This window comes from Grampus griseus, assembly GCF_964374135.1.
Source record: "Grampus griseus genome assembly, chromosome: 15".
Taxonomy (NCBI): Eukaryota; Metazoa; Chordata; class Mammalia; order Artiodactyla; family Delphinidae; genus Grampus; species Grampus griseus.
Window position 1 is genome coordinate 66347100 of NC_139009.1, and position 18945 is coordinate 66366044.

At 31.3% G+C, this 18945-nt stretch overlaps 1 protein-coding gene across 1 annotated transcript in view; it reads right to left on the reverse strand.

Moving 5' to 3' along the window:
* The window catches only part of LRRTM4 (leucine rich repeat transmembrane neuronal 4), a gene marked incomplete at both ends in the record, with an annotated part of 853172 nt that extends 835557 nt beyond the window's left edge, over positions 1-17615 (reverse strand). Inside the window, one exon of the mRNA XM_082672514.1 lies at positions 16140-17615. Within this exon, the coding sequence (XP_082528640.1) occupies positions 16140-17615 (1476 nt within the window). The remainder of the gene's footprint in view (positions 1-16139) is intronic.
* Between the last annotated feature and the right edge of the window lie 1330 nt (positions 17616-18945).

Below are 18945 nucleotides of genomic sequence, written 5' to 3' on the forward strand. Positions count from 1 at the left end.
TATACGAGGAGAAAAACATATTCATTTATATATGCACAGAAAATATCCAAAAGAACACAGAGTAAAGAGTTAACAGTGATTTATTTCTAGAATATGATTTTGGAGAGGTTAAAAGGCAATAGAAAGCAAGGTAGCTGAAAAAAAATATATATATATATAAAATATAATGTATATTATATATAATAATAAATGTATACATATATAATACTATATATGTATAGGTATACATATACTATATTATATATAGTGACTTTTATAATTAAGTATAGAAACTCAAAATTATAGCCAGAATATTTTAAAAATATGAACAATGAAATGTAATTCAACTGATTATGTTAAATAAAGACTAGGATAAAATTATTAGGAAAATTAAAAGTTTAATAGAAGAGCATGTGTATTCATATATATTTGTATATATATGGAAACATATATGTGAAAACATAATCCATGCATATAGCACATAAATATATATGCATATAGTTTTAATATATGTATCTATAAGTATTTAATGCTTTGCAGGTTAACAAATAGAACATTTCATAACGGTGAGTAAATAACAAATGAGTTTGTGGAACTAGGTAAAATTTTGACAACAAAAAGTTGAATTAATGATTTGCATGCAAAAAATAAAACCATGAAGCTATTAGAGGATAACAGAATGAATATTTATTTAATATTTCTGGAGATAACTTTTGTACTATATAAAAAAAGGCAGAAACCATAAAATAAAACATACAGTAATTTAATTATGTGAAATTAATTTTCTAATTATACAATCAAAGTCCCACCTGAAATCATTAAAAGATGAATAACAAGTGCCGAGAAAAACATCTGTGACTTTTATAAAAGCTAAAAGATTAATAAATTAATTTAAAACCTATAGAAGTAAAAAAAAAACCCAAAAACCTACAGAAGTCAATAAGAATTATGAATTGGCAAAGCAAATAAACATAATATACAGAAAGTAAAATATACAAATGTCAAACAAATGTAAGATATTATGGGTATCATTCGTAATCAAAATGGTGAATCTTAAAAAACAACAAAAAACCTTTTGATCTAAATTATAACAGATCACTACCAATTTTTTTAAAATGTTGGATAAGACGGTTTGAAATTTTAATATAAAACTGTAATCATTAAGTATATTTAGAAAGACATAAGTGCAAGGTTGGTCATCTTAAATTTGTTTATTCCAAAAATTTTGAAACAACCACCAAAACAAAATTATAACCCGTGTACAGTAAAATAATATACAGTATTATGCACTAACTAAATTATGCTGTAGGTAGATGCTTTATATGCTCACAATAGAGTAAATAAAAATGGCAGATTATAAACAATTTGCTTCTATTAATTTTATTATAGAATAAAATATACAAAAATGCAAAAATATACAAAATGCTAGGAAAATGGTAAATAAAGTTATATATATAAACACAGTTATATATATTTTCTTGCTTTTGTCCTTATGTATTTTGTCATCTTGAACATAGACATAATAAGATGAGAAAACTCATTAAAAGTGAGCTACACCAAATCTATATCGTAATCTACAGTTTTGAACTTTAAATAATGAAAAACTACTAGTTTTTCAAGAGAAGAATTTATAAAGTGACTTTTCAAAGGAGGGAGTCTATTTTTAAAAGGCAGAAAGTAAAGAGAAGTAAAATTTGGGAATGCACTTATTTATTCTTTCAGTAAACATTTATGACATTCCTCTTCTATACAATGTATGGAGTAAAGCATTGGAGATAAAAGTCAAACAAAAACAGTCATATATTACCTTTCCTTGGATACAGTAGATTCAAATAGAATTGGAAGATGTTAATCAAATCATTATTAAAAATAAGTGAGAGCGAGGAAGAATTAAATCTTGTGGTTTGACAATAAGGATTTCAGCAATGGCTTCCTGAGGAGGTGATGGATAGGAATTAACTAAGTAGAGTGAGTAGCATCTAGGGCTGGGCTTATAGAATGACCTTGTCAGAGGATAAGTGAAAGGAGGCTTCTTTGGATGGAGATTTGAGAGCAAACAGGAGTGTGATGTGAGAAGGATCTGTGAAGGAAGGGCCAGATCATTCAGTGTTTTTAAGGTCATGTTAAGGGTTTTAATTTTCATCCAAAGAACAACAGGACTCCACCAAATTGCTCAAAATAAAGGAGGATGGTGACATGATCAGCTTTTGTTTTGAACGATGCTCCTTGTATTCAGTTTAGAGAATAAATCAGCTCCTAGCTGAGCTAAGGAGACTAAATAGGACAAAATTGGCAATAGTAAAAATAGAGAGGAATGGATGGATTTGAGAGATACTCAAGAGGTAAAACCAGCAGGACTTCATGGTGATTTGTTTACGGAATGTAAGAGTGAGGATGGAGTCAAGGATGGTTCCTATGATTCTGACTTACAGAAGTGGGTAGCTTCATTCACAAGACAAGAACCAGAAAAAGGAAAACAGGCTGAGAAAGAAAGACCATGATTTTGTTTGGAAATGGGATTAAGGTACTCTTCTATAATTGAATTTAGATGTCAAATAGGAAATTGGTATACATGTGGGGAACGCAGGGAAGAGGTCAAGAAATAAAGGAATAACTTATTTATTGTTAGTAAGTAAATGGTAATGCATGCTGCATATGTAAATGTGATTATTGAGACAGAGAGAGAGAGAATATAGTGGTATAAGAGGAGATGCAAGGAAAGAGCCTTAGCGAAACATAATATTCAGGTTGAGCTTACAAAGGAAATGGAAAAGGATATGTTGGAATGAAGAGGAAATGATCTGATTACAGAATTCTGGAAAGGAAAACATTTAAAGAAGGAAGAAAAGACCCAGTGTTGAATGTTACTGAGATATCATAGTGAAGCAAAGAATTTTAATAAGGGCATAGAATTTAGTAATAATGAAGTCAGTGGCAAATTTAGCAAGAGCTCTTTCTATGGCTTGATAAGCTCTGATGACAGATTGTAGTGGGTTGAAGAATTGAGAGATTGATGAGGAAATATAGACTGGGACAGAATCTTATGACAAGATTTTCTATGAAGGAGAGGACTAAGATAGGGCAGTAGTAGAAGAAGGTACCAGGTTAGGAGAAAAGTATATGCTGTTTATTTTTGAGTGTTAAGACCCAGGCATGTTTAAAATGATCTAGATTAGGAGTCAGCAAATTATAAGACATGAGCCAAATCCAGCTGCTGCCTGTTTTTTGCAAAAAAGGTTTTATTGGGACACAGATGTGTTCTTCTTTTATATATTTTCTATGGTTGCTTTCATGCTTCCATGCTTTCATGGCAGGGTAAAGTAGTTGTGACAGAGACCATATAGCCCACAAAGTCTAAAATATTTACTATCTGGTCCTTTCCAGAAATATGTTGCTAACCCCTTATGGATTAAAGAAATAATTTGGCTATATAAGGCAGTGAAATGTAAGATAAGAATGATAAGGTAAAATAACTTAGAATGTCAGATAGTATTGGTGGAGGGATTCATTCATATATAGATGATATTATACCATGGGAAGTAAAACATTGATATAATTTCCTGTAGTTTGAAGGTAATGCTGCTCAAGTTCTTTTAAGAAAACAGTAAATCTGAAAACCTTCAGCAATTATGAACAAGAATAAATTAACAAAACTAAAATACAAAAAAGTACAACTAGAGAAGTTATACATCATTAAGGAATTTAAAAAAGTACATCTAATACTTTAATGACTTTATTCTGGATTATTAGAATATGGATTGAAGAAACTCAACTGCCTCATTTACAGTTTCTAGTATAGTGGTCCACAGAGACTGAATGAACAAATACATGACTAGAGAAGATGTTTAAGAAAATGTAATTATTATATAAATCATTATATATGTTACATTTTCAATGAAATGAGTATTTTTCTAAGAAATCTAATTCAACATTCTGATTCAAGGGCACAAAAAGGCAAAAAAAAAAAAACTGGATAAAAATTTGTACCATTTTCTCAGTATTATATCCAAAAAGAGAACCATGAAGGCAGTTTTTGGGGAATATTTTATAAATTTCAAGGAAAAGATCATGTCCATATTATTTTAACCATTTCAGAGCTAGAAAAAAGATAATAAATGGGACAACTGATAAAGAGAGCATAATTTTGAGTCCCCTTATTAGTTAAGAGAGATTTAAAAATTGCAAACAAAAGTAGACACAATGAGAACTGATCTAGGAAATATATTATGAAAGAAACAACCATAATGTATTCCAGAATTGCAAATAACTTTTAACATTAGGAAATAAAAGTATGTAATTCATAAAATGAATAACTAAAAGGTGGGGGAAAAATACAGAACTCATAAAAAGAGAAAAACGAAGTGCCAAAAAGTCACTAAGTAATATTTAACGTCCATCCTGATAAATGTGTATTTTATAAATGAGACTATAGGTATGAAAAATGTGATAAATAAATTTTTACCTAAAACAAAGTATTTTATCCACTACTGTAAACACAGCACTGAGCCCAGTGTTAACAGATACTAATGTAGGTATACAATACATTTTTGTTGAATAAATAAGTGAATGAATAAATAGAATGATAAAATGTACAAAAACACAGGAGACAGTCTGTGTCACAATTAGAAAAAAAAATTTTGCTCCAGATCACCATAATCGTGTAACATTATTCTAGAAGATTCAGACAATACAATATAGAAAAATAAGTAAATAAGAAATGTAGCTATTAGAAAGCTAATACATTTTTTTCTTTACAAAATTATTTTTGAACCAGAAATTTCAAAAAAAATAACAATCTACTGAAATTAAGGACTTGGTCAAAATATTGATAATAATTATACATGCATATATATGTGTGTGTGTGTGTGTGTGTGTGTGTGTGTGTTTATATACATATTAGAATCATAATAAAAAGCAAATCAGCTCATGTTTATCGAGGACGTAAGAAATAGATAATATAAATGGAACTCTATGCCATTTTTATGCCATAACATTTATAGCATTTCTTTTTGATAACTGTAGATATTTCAATTATTTCCAAATGAATTAATCAATACACATAATCCCAGTCAAAATATTGTGTATGTGTGTATGTTGTATGTGTGAGCACCAGAAAAAAAGAGACAAAGAGAGAAAGATGCGAAATTTTATTTCAAATAAAAACAGTGATGAATGAACAAGACAATTAAAAATATATATGTGGAATTTAGCAGCAGGAGTAAAGACACACTTATAAAAATTTAAAAATATACTTAAAAACTATAAAAATGTAAACATATGATTCTGATATAAGAATAGAGAATGAACCCATGGGAAGAAGATAGAAAACACAAAAATGATGCAAATATATGAAAATTCTACATTAAAATGGTAAAACACATTTGTCATAATTCTTTAGTGATAAAAAACAAATTAGCTCCATGTTTCACGTGATATACTAAAGGATATTGTAGGTAGATTAAAGAAATAAATATAAAAATAAAATTATTGAAGGAGTGATCAAAACATAGTAAATGTTTCCTTGCAGGATGGAAAAGGTCTTTCTAAAAATAAAAGCAATGTAAAAATACATAATGAAAACTAGTATTATTGTTGACACCACGGACTATTTATATACCATATTTCAAAATAAGAAATCCAATAACACAAAATACACAGAAAAAAAATTCTACAGCCTAAAGACATAAATATTAAACACTAAAAAAATTGCCAACTTCTTAAAAAAAAGATAAATAATGTTGGTGTATATGTGGGAAAATAACTCTTGTACAGTTCATGTGGTAATACAAATAGGTATATATTTTTGAGAGAGTAATTTGGTGACATGAGTTAAATTTAACGTTTTCATTCTTTTGGCTATGAATTTTATCTTCTAGGAATCTATCTAGATGAGGAAGCCATTGAAGAAATATTTATAACGTGCAAAAAAGCATCATAAATGTTCAACAAAAAAGGGAAGTGTAAGTAAAATATGACACTTTAGGGATGTAATTTCAAAAATAGTATTTTTAAAAGTGACTCTATTCATCACAAAATGTTAATTTTAAAGTAACAGTATACTTTATGTAATCTATGCTACAGTTTTCAATGCTAAATTAATTGTATAAACACCCACATACACATATCTGTGCATATTATTAGATGTAAATGTAGCAGAGTATTTAAAGTATTATCCCTGCGTAGTGGGATTTTTTGATAATTTCTTGCTTATTTTTGTAAATAATCTCATATTTTCAACATTTCCTAAACAAAGCATTCATTTAAAATTAGAAAATAAAAAAAATAAGAACATGTCAGGTTAATCCACAAAATTATACTTGTTCATATTTTAGAATAAGATTATCTCTTTGTTTACTATCAATAGAATAATAATAGTTTGACAACATTAATAAAATAGTATATTTGCTTACACAATTGATGACCATGTTCCAATTAATTCTCACTAAGAAACACAATGAGAAAGAGAATGGATGCTATCTTCTTTCTAGGCCAATGATCCTTGCCAATCTTCACGTTTTGGAGGAAAACTGTATGCACATTCTCAAGGAAGGTGTTATGCCAAAATTAAAGAGGAAATAGTTGGAATATTCATTTAAAATCATCTCTTATCCTCTAATCATTTGAGAAAAGATAGATAGACCATGAGTGGATAGAGAGCTCAAAGAATTATGAATTGCAAAAAGTCAGAATTTTATATTTACATTTTATATTCTCTTTTCTTTTACATTTCTAGATTGGAGTCTAAGCAGTAATTCTCAAAAACTAAAGAAAATCTGGTTAGAATACTGTGGACCATATTCCAAGATGATAAAATTGATTGACAGCCTGGCAACTGGAGAGGGGAAAGAGATTGAAAAAAGTAAGTTCAGGGTTAATGTCTCTCTTGTCACTCTTCACTGCAGGACAGAAATTACAATGGGAACAGCTACCACTGAATTGGCATCCCTAAATGCAATGTGAAAATTGAGATTCTTGGGTGGCACAGGTCTAGTGCCAAGACAAGATGGGCATGGTTACCATATGGGACAGTAGAGTTAAAGTAGTAATCAATGTAGTTAGATTCAAAAGACACCTATGATGTTGTCTGTTTAACTATGGTGTCCTTTGAAAAAAGTACAGGAGCAGTCTACTAAATTCTTACTCAGTCTGTATAAGTGGAAGACTGCTAGGTCAAGTGGACAGACGTCTAACTTGAATCACAATACATTTACATACAACTATTTACCAAGGTGACTGTGTATTGGGGAAAGTGAAGTAATCAGACTTTTGTGGATTACTGGGGACATCAACTCTGAAGGGACACTAATCCTGGAGATCCAAAACATCATTGTGGTCCCCTGGTCAGAGTAGAGGCTCATGAAATCAATGGAGTTTTGGTTCAGATCCATTTCACAGTGGGTCCAGTGCATCTGTGACCCCATTATGTGGTTACTTCCCTAATTCTAGAATACATAATTGGAAGAAACATTCATCAACTGGCAGAATTTCCAATTTGGAATAATTCTGCCTTTGCAATCACAAAGAAAACAACTTACTGTCTTCTCTAGCAATGCTAGCATTTTTCTTTATCTACAGCCTGCTTGTTTTTGTAAAGGACTTGTACCAGTGGTGCCCTCTATTTTACAGCACACGATAATAGTCCATGTGAAAATTTAAATGTATTTCATTTTTAAGTATATCATAAATAATAGGAATTACATAACCATATATTTATGCAAAAATAAGAGCTCATATTATATTCAACCAAAATACTATTCACATCAAAGCATTAAATATGTGTGTGTGTGTATGTATATACATATACACTAGATAAATATCCGATTCTTAAAATCACATATTAACTTATTCAATAAGAATACCCTACGTATTATTTGAAAATTCCCACTTGTCATGCATAAACACTTTGGGGAAATTAAAACTGCCTCCATTTGATAAGAAAATGAGCTGAAGGGCAATACTTGATCAGATTGGAAACTTATAAGTTGTTTCTATAACCCATTTCTTCTTTAGAATTAATACCAATAAAATAATTGTAAATGCTGCTTTCTTTGAAATATGAAAAAGTATTCAGCCAAGGAAGTATTTTACAAACCCTGAGGTACTATTTAAATATCAGTGTGTCTGGTACCCAAACTAAATTACAGCTCAGACAAGGGACTGAAAATTCAGGTTTATTATTCACTTTATGAAAAATGTAACCACAACACTTGTTTCTACATCAGGGAGTATTATAACCATCATTATAACTAATAATAACAATGAAAATAATACAGCCACATTGTATTTTGCATTTTTCATTAGACAGTAGGGCTTATGGCTAGTAATAATTTATATATACACTGAAACTTTTTTATGGAGGAGTTCAGAGTGGTTTCCGAATAGGCTCATTAATCATTTCAACAAGTTAGTTGGAAAGTTATTATCCGAGTTCAATAGATGGAAAAATTATATCACAGAAAGGTCAGATATATATTTACTTGTCCAGTATTACAAAAGTAAAGCAAATCTCTGAGACCTCTTTTTCACCCCTTGATCTAACCACTGGATAAATGCAATTTTGGTCCATGTTGTGGTTTGACTATCAACCTAAAGTACTTTAAGGCTGACCTCTCTGCTATTACTTTTTCAGACCTATAAACACAGAAGAAAATAACAATATTTCATCTATGGAGACCATACCAAAAAAAATTCAGACATAATTAACTTATATTTCTATTATTTTCTTTTTTTTAGTCTTATTAGGAATATTTAACAATAGCTGGTCTCGATTTAAAATAATAAATATCGAATAGTGAAATCCATCATGATCAACTTTATGCTGAAACAAACAACCAATATTTTCAAGACTTCATTTGCACATAAATGTATTTAATAGGAATCGGTTAAAGGAAACAAGAAATCAACTTTTAATAATTCCTAGCACAGGAAATAATTAGATCTGCAGCAGAAAATGAAAAAAAAAAAACTTTCAGTAAATGTGACTTGAGGGAGGAAGGAGGAATTGAAAAAGCAAGCATAGAATTTATACCCAAAGATTGTTTCTTGTTTGTTTCTTTTAATAAAATCAGTATAATTCAATGATTTATCTGATGATATTTAATTTTAAAAGAAGGCAGCAAAACAGCAATCATTATCTTTTAAAATGAAAACATACAGTGAAGATGAATTAAGTAGTATTGACTTTCCAAAATAAAACGATTTCAAGCATTTTCCCTCTTTGTATCATTTGGTATTCCAAAATTAGTGTCTATATGGTTTTGCTCTAACATTAAAAATAACCTCAAAATGGAATCAATTCATAACATTATATATTTCTGTTCTGGAATACATTTGCCTACTGAGATGCTAAAAAACAGTGAGTTTTCTTAAAAAAATCCATCTATACTCATTTTAGCTTGTCTGTTTCAAAAATTCAAATATATTGTAAAACCTAATACATTTTTTAGTTTTTATAATTCAATGAGATTTGAAGATCCTAACAACTGAAATAGTAGATAAAAATGATAATTATAAATTTGTTTAGGAAGTTTTGTTTTGATATTATAGTTACTCTTTCTTTAAACTTCTCTTTTAAAAATCAAAGTGACAAACATGTTTATTGTACCTTACTTTTTTCTACTAGAAGACTTTACATTTTTTTTTAAATAAAAGGAAAATCAGAAGAGATGACCCTTCTTGCTAGGTTTAATTATTACATCTTTACCCCTAACTCTAAAGTCTGAGAATTCAGTGAATATATGAAAGACTGAAATAAAGGAGAGAGAAGCTGTGTGGATGTCCAAAAATTCAGAAAACCATCATGATACATTGAGGCAATGAGAAAAGAAACATAAAGTTATTTTGATGCCATTAAATTTTTTAATGTTTCCTCCAAATGTTTATATTTGAGGCAATTTATGGGGACTGGTCAAGTTAGTAAAGAATGGGGTTTATTCAAAACTATAATATATATTAATCTACTATCTGTTTACAACATATATTTCAGTATTTCAGAAATATTTATGTGGGATATACGGGTGTTTAATTGTACATGGTTGTTTAAATGTAATTATATTTCAAAGTTACTTTTTTATGTATGTTTAAGAATACCATTTATATAATATTAAAAGATATCTTATTTCCATGTACAGACAGTAATGCTAAATATCATAATCTTATTTAGTTATGCACATGTTTATTGTTTATCTGATATCGAGGCATCAGTTTTATTCAATTTTTTTTTTTTTTTTTAGTCAAGGTTGTTCATAATTTTTGGACATGATTTTTTCTGAAAATTTTGTATTGTCACCCTTACTTTAACCTTTTATTAATGTGTATTTGCTTTGCTGTCATTTCATTCCCAAACTTTACAAGTATTATAATGTGTAAGATTTGACTTAAAGTCAAATGTCTTACTTTTAAAGGACCCTAATTTCTCTTGATGGTGGAAACATTATTTTTAAACCACTTAGCAGGAGTATAACTCACATCCTTTACACCTATAGAGCAGTTTCAAGCATATTAAAGCAGTTTATTAAAAAGCCAGTGATTCTGATATCATAGGAAATACTGTGCTTTTTCTCAATCTTCCTTAACTAACAGTTAACATTTTAATGGCTTACGGAGTGCATGAGAAAAATACCCTCACAATTTCTCTTTCATTTTAAGAATATTGAGATATTATTAAACTGACTCAATGAATGGTAGTTTTTTGGGTAATATAAACAGCAGTTTTAATTTTTAAAACATATTCGGCATCTCTTTTATGCTTTTCACTGATCAAAAGACAGAGTAAATTTTTCAAAACTTCAAAACTGGTGATATACAGGTTGCTAGTGTTTCACTTTGATTTAGTGATTCATGAAACTCTGGAGACATGAAAATTCTGATGAGTCACCAAGTACCCAATGCTAATATTCCCAAGCAACTTCCAAAGCATAGAGCTATCTATAAATGTAATTATTGAGAACTAGAATTACTAGATTTTACTGAATATAGAAAAGTCACAGGATGAAAAATTCTGGAATCATCTAAAGATTACTGGGGTGTGTCAAAAGCTATCCATTCCTAAGAGTCAGACTTCTCAACTTGGGGATTTAGAGAGCAACCAATTATTAAAAACTTGTTCATGAGATGCTAATACGAGCTAAATCTAGAAAAAGGAATTGAACTGTTTATTGTCAGTTTAAAACCTGTCCTAAATTAGCCATGCTGGGCCTTCTTGGCAGCTGTCACTCTTCACCAGTACTATCTGAAGACTAATAAAAATTGTATTCATGAATGAAATTTAGTTGGATCAAATTTAGACCATAGATTTTTTAAAGTCATATTTTAAATGCTTTCAAAATAACTAGTTATTTGGAAGAATTTCGAAGACATATAAGTGTGTGTGTGCGCTCACATGTGTGCATGTGTGTAATATATTTTGCCTTCAAACATAAAGACATTGTATGGCTTTTCACCTGAGCATGTCGTGTTTTAGTAACTCAAGAAGTTCTCTCTCTCCTCATTGACAATGAATATAAATAGCTCAGTTTTTCCTCCACATCCCATCTTGCTTTTGTAGTCCTGGGAATGACCACTAAGATTTTCCAAAGTTGACTATTCTGAGGAATGATTTGAGTTGGGATATATTGCACTAGTTGAATTACACTCATTCAATGATGGTTCACAGAGAAATGAAATGACTCACCCAAAGTCACAGCAAAAATGGTAATGTGTAGTATAAATTCTGTTTTTTCAAAAACGAACGCTAGACTATCTAGACATAAGATACATATAATTTTAGAGATGATTAAACATTTATTCTTAAGAAGCATTTTCCTAAGTAACAAATTCCAGTAACCATGACCCAAGATTTTATTATTAGTATTTCAAGTGTTCAAAATGAACAAAATATACTTATATTTTCTCTCTATTTCTCTATATGAGCACATACGCTTACTTACATAATACAAACACACACATATACGTACACACACACACACACACACACAAGCATAAATAGACTTCCTTTAAATACACAAAGTATAGTTTCAATTTTGTAACATTTTAATATGACACAGTAGTAGTCAGCCACCAAAATTAACTTTGTTTTCTACAGCTTTATATTAGTAAAGTGTATTAAACTCAGTGATACTGGGCCTGCTTCACTTAGAATCCTCTTTGAGTATATTATGATTTTTAGTTATTGGAAATTCATTCAGTATACTTCAAAATGTCAATTTCTACAGTGTAGAAAGAAGTTAATATTCCCCTTTAAATCAGTAGTTTGGATATGACCTAATACCTTCAATAAATATAAGTTGTTAGAAATGGTCTATACCACCCACTGCACAGCAGTGAAAGAAATAATATAAGCCCTAAATGACAACCAATTTATTTTTATTTTACTTGACTTTGAAGAGTGTAACCAAAATACTAAATATTTGAAAAATATGTACCTTAGGGTCACCTATATTCCCATTTCCCTAATGACAGCACTATTAGCATTATGGGATCATTAAACTTTATATTTTAATTACTTCTTCTTTAAAACACTCTGAACGCAGGATCTTTTTAGAGACCACTTTCATTCATGTTAAGGTTTCACCAATTTCAATTTTTTTTTAATTCAAAAGGCAAACTCTCCTGGCTTATATTCACAATTACTAATTTTATAAAAGTCCTTGCTATTTTCAGCTGATAAAACATATCCTAGAAGAACCAGGTATTCAAAATTTTGTTTTGTATTATCTTTAAGTAAAAATTTGTTATGCAAAATGAAGTAACTTTATAATTCTTATAATTTTTTATGAGCTAAAGCTATCCAAAGTTTCACAAGCTATTTTCAAAAGTAAGTATTTGCAATTTTCTCTGTCAGTGGCACTAAGTTTTAGACAAAGCTGTATCCTTTTGGTTTTAAGTTCTCTTCTCTGAGCACATATTGAGAACAAATTAAATGATTCAGTTCAACCAAGCACACTGATCCACTCAAAGTATGACTGAAATGTATCTATCTATTGGAGTTGTGCCATATATCATATTAATTATTCATAGCTATCTACTCTATCCCTCTTTTATGGATATAAGAAAGTTTTACTGCCTAAATTATTATGATATTCTCCTTCAGATCATTATCATATAATGTGCACTTGGAACTTTAAAATTTTAAATTTATAAAGATCAGAGCCAAAATTATTTACTTTATAAATTGCATGCTAGATGTGTGTGGTGGCTCACAGACATTATTCTAAGGAAGACTGTTAATATTTTTATTTTCTTCTCAAAGGAAATAGACAAAATGAATATTTTAACTATACTTAGATTATGATAATTGAAGGTAACATCAACAATATAAGTGAAATTTTCAATTTAATGTAATTTTTTTCAAGGCACTATCTTAGAAAATTAGCATTTGGTGCTAAGTTTTCTAGTTAAATATTTATGGCTTTATTGGGTAGAGTTGGATGTTTTGAATAAAAAACCTACCTCACAAAAATGTATTATAAATATATTAATGGTTCACTATTTTTCTAAGCTATTGATACGTGAGGTTTCTCAAAACACCACCAGACCTAAACTCTGCATACCTCCACTGTCCTAAAAAGTCATAAACTTGGGCAAATCGATTCTCTCTTTTGGCTTCATTTTGTAGAGAAGTTTTCTCAACAAGAGAAATTTGACTCTGGGGTGACAAAGAAGTAAGGGAAAATTATTGTTTTCATAACAATTTCTAAGAATCTACTTTTCCTTATTTCTTACTTCTATCTGTAACTGTAATACACTGAACATTGATTACATTGACAAAAAGGAGGAGTGGCAGCTACACTTTGTTTCTGTGTATTTGTGTTTCAAAACAAGTTAATATTCATTTAACCCATAGCTTTATTGGACCCCGAGCACTCAGAAGTGGAGTTAATGATCTCAGATGTATAGCCAACCATTTTCTACTTTTTAGGGCATGGAGAGTTTGACTACTTCAGTAGGGCTACCATTTCAACTCAACAGCTTCATTATAACATTTAATTAATTTTTTCATTACTTAATGCTGTAACACCACACCCAACCCCAACAATGTCACTGCAATTTCAGGACCATAAACATCACTCTACAGAACACATATAATATCAAAATGTATTTTTAAACACTTTTTTACAGAATGAAATATGTTTTTATTTTGTTTCTATCATGGTAATGCCTATGGTCTTTAAAGGATAATCTCTGGAATTTAAGATCTCTGGAAAAGTTTTAGAACCACTTGTTCTGAAGTGCTAGCTCTTTAAGAATATTTCTTGGTGATTCTTACAAATAAAAATCACCATTCTAATATAAATGTTAAGAGAAAATGAATGAATGGGACTGGATTTTCCTTTTCTTTTTATATTACTAGTTTTTAAGAAGATCTCAAAATAGAAGACAAATCTAGAATAAAGCAGGATGAACTTGTTTTACTAATATTCACAAATATTATATAAATGTCAGCCTGCAATAGAAACATCAATCCTTGTTAGACTTTTATATAAATTTTTTTATTCTCTTTAATTTTTAAGGGCAATTATTCATACAGCTTTCTTTCAGGAATTTGTCTGGGATTACTTTTCTTATTTTCAATCAAAAAAAAGAGGAGAAAATGAACTCTGCGAAGAATGGCTCCATATTCCAAATTACACTGAGCTGGAGATTACTTCAGACTCAGTGCTTTGTCTGAAAACATTTTCATTAGCATCTGCGTTTAGGATTATGGAAAGATTTGGGAATATATTATCAAAGAGCAATTTATATTTTTCAACTCTTATAACTAGTATTAAAAAGGGCAAAGTCTTTAAATTGTCATTAAAACTTTCTTTCGAAAAAGCAGTCATGTAAAATTGGATACTAAGATGACGCAGAGCCAGAACTTTACCTCTCTTTACTAATTTATTCTTGTAACAAGGCCTAGGCAGTCACAGTCTTTGCACTTTTTGATCAGCTTTACCAAGTAAAGAATAATTTGCATCCAGTATTACTTATTAACAAGTTGGAAATCTGTGACCATTTTCCTACTCATAAACACATTCCTATATATGACCTTTAAAATTAAATAATCAGACACTGATCCAAACTTATTCTCATGAAAATGAAAATAGTATAACATGAAATGCCTTCATTTGAGGTGATTGTTACAGAAAGGGAAAATACTCAGAACCCAAATCTCTCTCTTTTTATTTATAACTATTTGCATCATTTAGTTTTGGATTAGTTTAACAAGAATACACATTATGTCTTTGGGGATGACAGCAACACTGACAAACAGTCCCTGTTATGTTTGTCATTATGTTATTGCTAAATCATCCACAACATCATGACCTGATTTTAGTTACCAGGGACAAAGCCAAAATGTAGAATTTAAGTTTCATTCTGATTACATACATAAAGCCAGCACTTAAGAAAACTTTTGAAAAGTGATCTATGTCCAGTAATAAAAAAACAAAAAGTAAAAAGGAAAGTAAAGGAGGAAGGAAGAAAAGAAAGAAAGGAAGGGAGAAATAAGGGAAGGAAGGCAGGAAGGTAGGAAGGAAGGAATGGAGGAAAAAACACATCTTTAAACGCCTTAATACAATTACACAATAGGCCTGACATTCTCTATGCTGGTATAATAACTAAATGGCAAGTAACACAGAAACAGTTATCCCTATGAGATCCCTGCTGCATGCTTTAATTAAAACTAAAAAATGTACAACAAAATCAACCCTTGGGTAAATTGCTCTTTGGTTTAAATCTTCATTACCTCCTGGAATTTTGGTAAAGTCACTTTGTTTTTAAATTAAGCTGGCCCCTCCTTCTTTACTTGATTACAAAAGTCAAACAACAAGAACCAGACATAAATTTTAGGATGAAAAGAGTTTGTGTGTATGTGTGTTTGTAAGTCCAACCCCTGTATACAAACTGTTGAAAAACAGATGTTTTAACATAGTGCTTTATTCCAACTTAATATCATCCTTGAATGAACTTCCTTCAAGTTTCAACCATTTAAGGAAAAAAAAAAAAGCAGTCAATTTCCTGGTGGTTGTAATTTAATTAAGTAACCTTTCACACTGAGCAAAACCCAAAAGCAAAAGGGTCATTACTCTTTCTAGTGATTAGAGATACCTCTAGAGCTTCAAACATTTACCTCTCCTTTCCCACAGTAGAAACGCTTTTAGGAGGATCATGGTTCATACCTCACATTCCCTGGAGCCAGAGATGGTATATGTGCAGGGCCCAGATCCATTTACCGATATATCCATGGTCTCAGAGTTTGTAGGCTTGTAGTCCACATAATACTCCTGTAAAGGGGAATTCATTTGTCTTTCAGACTCTCTGGTATTTTTCCGCCGCCTCTTCATAATAGAATGTTGCTGAAGTTGTTTCATGCTGGCTGGGTAGCGTTTCCAAGACACATAGATTACCAAGAGGATCATGGCCACCGAAAGAAAGAGAGCCACGCTCCCTGCAATAATTTTGTGAAATGAAACATGCTCATACTCTTGCTCTGTGCCAGGAATCTGAAACCCTGGGGAAGGGCTTGGTGTTTCAAGAGTGGACTGGCTGGGGTCAGATTTTGAGGTTGTCGGTTTAGGGATAATTAAAGGCTTCTGGGGAGTTTGGGGCACAAGCTGTGATTTTTCTGTGTTGACCACCTGGACTTCAGAACAAATACTATATGTTTCCACTGCATCACTAACCTTTTCACCTTGGATATGCTTAGGTCCTGCACATATCATGGTGCTTTCCTTATTTCCTTTAAAATTCTTAAGCCAATAAAATAGAGGACAAATGCTCCGACTGCATTCCCACATATTCCCAGACAAAGTGATGGATATTAATGATATCCACGCATTGACAGTTTCCTGTGAGATGTTGGTAAGCTTGTTGGAATCCAAATTCAATTTTTGCAAATTGGGCAAACATTTAAATGTGCCTGGCTCAATTCCTTGGATATCATTCCCTGATAAATCCAAGTTGTGTAAGGAACTCCAAGTCCATGTCAAGCCTTGGCTAATGGAGCGAATCCTGTTCCATTGTAAGTAAATTGAGCGGAGGTTGAAGAGACGTGGAAAATGAGCAAAGTTGATCTTGGAAAACTGATTGTGCTCCAAGTGGAGCTCTTTTAACTTCAACAGGCCAGCAAAAGCATTTCTGGACAAGCTTCGAAGACGATTATAACCCAAATCCAGAAAGTCGAGATTTCGACAGTCTTGAAAAACTCTGATGGGCACTGTCTTTAACGAGTTAGATCTCAAGTGCAAAATGATGAGTTTCCGAAGGCCTTTAAATTGTTCAGATTGCAATGTCTGAAGCTTATTGTAGGAGAGGTCCAGACTGCGGAGATTGGGAACCGGGTGAAATGTTTTATTGTGCAGATAGGTAATTTTGTTGGAGCTTAGAATTAATTCTTTCAGTCTACGGATCCCTTGAAATGCATCTTCATCCACTGAGCTAATGTAATTATGGTCAAGATAAAGCCATATAAGCTGGTTAAGGCTGGCAAACTGATTGGATTTGAGTTTCTGAATGCTGTTGAACCTTAATGATAAGCCTTGTGATCCTCCAGAAATGTTCTCAGGGATATCTGTGAAAGCATGAGACTCACAGTACACAATTTTGCCATCACATCTGCAGTTCTTTGGGCAAGCTTTCTGAGCCCCCGTGAGCATAACAAGCAGCAGTGTAGGAAGTAGCACTAGCACTACACGCATGCCTCTCAGCTGCGTAATTAAATGGAAACCTACAATATTAAAAGAAGACAAATGCACATTGTAAAGCTATTAATGTAAATCACCACCAGCTTACCAATATCAGGGGCATTTCATCTAGTGTAGTAATGGGACAGTTGATTTAAGAACAATGTATTTGACACTTAAAGCTTTATTTTCTTCAGTGTTGCATGTTTGCTATTTAGGTTTCATGTTTTCTTCCTTGATTTCCAAATCGCCACAGTGTCATAGAACTAAGCACAGCTTCCTGAGTTTCAGGAGTTCATACGTGCATCAAACACTGAAAAACACCGAGCCTATCGTATCACATAATGGCGACATTTAATAACATCAGTGTTTGGCTAGTCACTCTACTGAACACCAGTACTAAAAGGAAGAGTACTAAGTCTTCTGGTAATGGGAAAAATGTATCTTAGTAAGCCCTGTACTTGTACATCTTTCTTAGTTGAGTAAAGAGGCTGTGATTTGGCAAAGGAGCTTCAGTAAACTGTCAAGGTAACCCAAGTTCTCCTTGCTTGAAATTGCATCCTTATTGCATAATGAGATAACCATATAGGAGCTCTGAAAAAATGTCCCTGGGACCAGTATAAACAGCCAGTGAAGCATGGTGTGAAGACTAGTAACAGCAGGAGGTACTCTCAATGTGTTAATAAGCATATATGCTCTCAACGTTCAGGAAGAGATTCCTACTGAGGCTCTCCTGCTCAGTGATCACAGGCTCAGTGTCCTAACTACTAATAACACAGAACACTCCAAAGCTATGACTATCAAATTCTTATTAAATATTTGCATAAAATACAAAATAATCTTGGGTAGCACTAGTTTTTTTCTGATATATTTAACACAGTTGGTTTTGCAAATTTGGAGGATAAACAAGCAGAGAAACAGCAGACTATTATTTCCCCCCATCCCAACCTGTTCAAATTTCTCACGACTTTTTTTTCTCCCCAACCTCCATTAACTTCAGAAAACCTGCAAAGTTGCAATCTATTGGCACTTATGCTGCATTTCCAAGTCATAGCATGTTAAAGGACTTCTTTCCTCTATCAACAGTAGATTTATTATTTCTTAGCGGTGAGGGGAAAAAAAAGTACCTTGTGCTGCAGTTTCTTTATTAATCTTAAATATTCACGTTTTTAACCAAGAGGCAATCAGCCAAATCCCTAATTTAAAAAACAAAACAAACAAACAAAAACTTCTTTTACTGTTATGAGTTTTTTTTTCTTTTTTCTTTTTTTTTTTTTTTTTAAATTTGAAACCCGATCTTGCT